This window comes from Salvelinus fontinalis, unplaced genomic scaffold, assembly GCF_029448725.1.
Source record: "Salvelinus fontinalis isolate EN_2023a unplaced genomic scaffold, ASM2944872v1 scaffold_0374, whole genome shotgun sequence".
Classification (NCBI taxonomy): Eukaryota; Metazoa; Chordata; class Actinopteri; order Salmoniformes; family Salmonidae; genus Salvelinus; species Salvelinus fontinalis.
The window spans coordinates 185,327-188,828 of NW_026600583.1; the positions used below are offsets into that span (position 1 = coordinate 185,327).

The 3,502-nt window shown below is 48.2% G+C and overlaps 1 protein-coding gene across 1 annotated transcript; it reads right to left on the reverse strand.

Moving 5' to 3' along the window:
- Positions 1-122: 122 nt before the first annotated feature.
- Positions 123-3,496, reverse strand: LOC129845819 (uncharacterized). The gene is made up of 6 exons (XM_055913744.1): positions 3,259-3,496; positions 2,983-3,095; positions 2,469-2,682; positions 2,300-2,355; positions 2,056-2,165; positions 123-1,924 (listed from the first exon to the last, which is right to left on the reverse strand). Exons 1-6 carry the CDS (start codon positions 3,280-3,282, stop codon positions 306-308), a joined length of 2,136 nt encoding a protein of 711 aa, XP_055769719.1. The 5' UTR covers positions 3,283-3,496; the 3' UTR covers positions 123-305.
- Positions 3,497-3,502: the final 6 nt, after the last annotated feature.

Consider the following 3,502-nt stretch of genomic DNA (forward strand, 5'->3'; position numbering starts at 1 on the left):
TGGTTGTTTTGCCTGGGCCTTTTTTTTTTAAATCAGAAAATGTAAAGTGTGTGGAGGAAACAAAGGTTCAATTGGAGGTCAAAGAGCAAATGCTCTCGAGTTACTTTTGACAAAAATATACATCATGTATAAAAACATTTAATGGTCACATCTTACATTTGGAACAAACTAACATTTGTAAAAGCTAGGTTGAGCAGTGCATTGGTGAACAATGTTTATGCATTGATTGTTTTCATTTCAGTGTACACTTCAAAATGGCCATAGCAGTCACGGTGAAGTCCATACAGAACACTAATTTAATTCCACTATGGTTCATCATCGTCAGGGGAATCCTGTTCACATTCCTCTTCAGGCACACTGGGTAGAGAGGGATACTCCTGCTTGAGGAAGATACTATGGAGGTCTGGGGAGAGCGCGTTTGCCTCAGGAGTACTGTTGTCCGTGGCCCCAGGATTCTGAGCGATGTCCACATCCTCAGGGCTAGGAGAGGGGACAATAGGTGGACAGGGATCCTCAGCCTCCTCCTTGACCTGGGTCTGTATGTCTGAAGTGACTGCATTGGCATTATCAAGAGGCTCAGACAACATGAGACTAAGTATGGCATTTACCCTAGCAGTCTCCTGGGTAGTGTTGTCTACATCATGAGGAGTCCGTGTACTGCTGTCTACATCAAGGTTTGGAGAGGGTTTCACCTCATCCCAAGACTCCTTCCCTGACTCTGCAGATGAACTCTGACCCCCAGGCGACTGGCCCTTTTTGTCCTTCTTGGGTTTCCTCCTCTTGCTCTTCTTCTTTTTGCTTTTTTTGGAGTGTTTGTGGCGTGTTGGAGCTGTGGCGCTGCTGTCGTTGGCTGGCTGCTTTTCTTTTTTGGATGTTCTCCCGGGGCTCCTGCTCCCCTGTCTCTTCCTCTTAGAGGACTCTCCAGGGCTCCTGCTCCCCTGTCTCTTAGAGGACTCTCCAGGGCTCCTGCTCCCTTGTCTCTTCCTTTTGGAGGACTCTCCAGGGCTCCTGCTCCACTGTCTCTTCCTCTTAGAGGACTCTCCAGGGCTCCTGCTCCCCTGTCTCTTAGAGGACTCTCCGGGGCTCCTGCTCCCTTGTCTCTTCCTTTTGGAGGACTCTCCAGGGCTCCTGCTCCCCTGTCTCTTAGAGGACTCTCCGGGGCTCCTGCTCCCCTGTCTCTTAGAGGACTCTCCGGGGCTCCTGCTCCCCTGTCTCTTAGAGGACTCTCCGGGGCACCTGCTCCCCTGTCTCTTAGAGGACTCTCCGGGGCTCCTGCTCCCCTGTCTCTTCCTTTTGGACGACTCTCCGGGGCTCCTGCTCCCCTGTCTCTTCCTTTTGGAGGACTCTCCGGGGCTCCTGCTCCCCTGTCTCTTCCTCTTAGAGGACTCTCCAGGGCTCCTGCTCCACTGTCTCTTCCTTTTGGAGGACTCTCCGAGGCTGGCTGACCTGGATCTCCCCCTACTAGCCTCTGTGGGTGAACCCTTCCACCCCCCTCTCTTGCTCCCATCTCGGTCTCTACTCCCATCCCGCCTGTCTCTGTCCCTGCTCCTGCCTCTGTCCCTCCTATCTCTGCTCCTGTCTCTCCTATCTCTGTCCCTACTCCTCGACCTAGGTCTTGTGCTGGTACGACTGGTCCAGGATCTGTCACTCTGAACACTGGCTCTCCTTTGGGCTATTCTGCTTTCCCTGCTCCTACTCCTCCTGCTCCTCTCCCCCCGTCGGCTCTGTGACCTCTCGGTCCAGGAGGAGCGGTTACTCCTCTCAGAGAACCGGCCCCCAGCGAAAGACCCGGTACCCCCTCCTCCCCGGTCGGGGGACATGTGCAGGTCCCTGTCCGCCTCCCAGAACTCATTTCCAGGATTACGGTACACGTGCAGGAAGTTGCAGTGCTTTCCTTTCGGACACTTCTGTCGGTCGAACAAACCTGTGGAGGATCACGGCAATCAAACAAATACTAGGGTTTTAATAATATACGCAACGTATGACTAGCACGATTCTGTAAAAATCAGTATAGGTTGTGGTTCTCAGTTGTACTTTTGTGTTCCATTCACTCACCACATATAGCAGTCTTCCATCTGGTGACAGGCGAGAACTCACACTGGAGCTGTTTACCAGCGTACCATCTTCCGTTGAACATCATGAAGCCCTCTCTGCACTGCTCCTCTCTAAAGACACAGACAGCAAAGAGAAAATAGACCGTAAAGATACACTACTTGATTACTCAACATTGAGAAACACCATTGTTTCTTCACCTACAAAACTTGTCAGACCATTTTCACAAGTTGCTTCGTTTACTTACTTGTCAAACTGGACATAAACATTTCCTCTCAAATGTGGCTCAAAGTTGCAGCTGACCTAAAGATGGAGACAAAACGAGAGAGAAGTTTGATTCATTGCCCCTCAGAGTGGATAGGTCTCCTTTCCATTGAATCACTCCTTCCAGTCCAGCAAGACAGCACCATATTCACCTTAAACTGCACCACCTTGCCAGCAGTCCTGAACTCAGGAAGTACGTCCTCGTAGAAATCCACAAACTGCTGTTGCACCTCCTCCTCGCTGTGCTCCAGACAGGCGTCTGTATCGTAGTCGTCCCGTGACCTCTGGTCCATCCCGAAAGTCGCAAACATCCCCCGGATCATCAGAGTAGGGCTGGACGGGGGGTGGACATGCTTACGAGAGCACCTGACCAATCAGGTAAGCAGAAGATTTCATTAGTTGAACGCTAATATAAAGAGAATATGGTATACAAATGACTGTGTGCTATGCAGTATCCTGAAAGATACGCCTCATTTGAGGAAAATTAACAAGAATGCACTTCCCAGGACTCCCTGGAAAATGGTGGTGGACTATCCTAGCTAAAAATAATACAAATAATATTAAAAACAACAAAAAATTATAAAATAATACAAATAATAAAAAATAAATTATAATTATAAAAATACCAAAAAATGAAATGTGTTCCTATTTAGAACCATTACCAACCTATCACCAAAGCGGCAGGCTCCAGTTTTGAGGAAGAAGGGGCAGTTAGCCCGGTCTTGCTCCGTACCAAAATCTGGAGCCTCAGGGTTTCTCCAGGGACCCCCATTCTCCAGCTACACTCAAAACAGGAAGTAGAATAGGTTTGTTTCTTTAATAATTGCAAACTCATCCTTGTGTAACACCTAACTGGTTTACAGAAAATGTTCCATCAAAGACAGTCAAGACTGCTTTCCATAAACTTGGTATGCAATATGCATTTGGTTTGTTTTTTCATACCTGACTCTCAGCCTGGTCCAACATTTTCTGTACAGCTTCCTATAAATGGTGCAAACATAGGATGGGCTGGTGAAAACCTGCAGTGGCATATCTGGATATCTGTTACTGCAAGTCAAGAATCTCTTACCAGTGGTTGAAAGCGAGCCACAAAATATGTCTTTGTACAAAGACACTAGACATTAGAACTGCAAAGGTGTGTGTGTGTATTTTGTCCCTGAGCAGTATGATAATAACCAGATGACAC

Coding starts and splice junctions, on each gene's coding strand:
- LOC129845819 (XM_055913744.1), bottom strand. CDS start 3,282: ATGTTGGACCAGGCTGAGAGTCAG. Junction 2,683..2,982: donor GCCTGCCGCTTTGGTGATAG/GTTGGTAATGGT, acceptor CTGATTGGTCAG/GTGCTCTCGTAAGCATGTCC. Junction 1,925..2,055: donor ATGGAAGACTGCTATATGTG/GTGAGTGAATGG, acceptor GATCCTCCACAG/GTTTGTTCGACCGACAGAAG.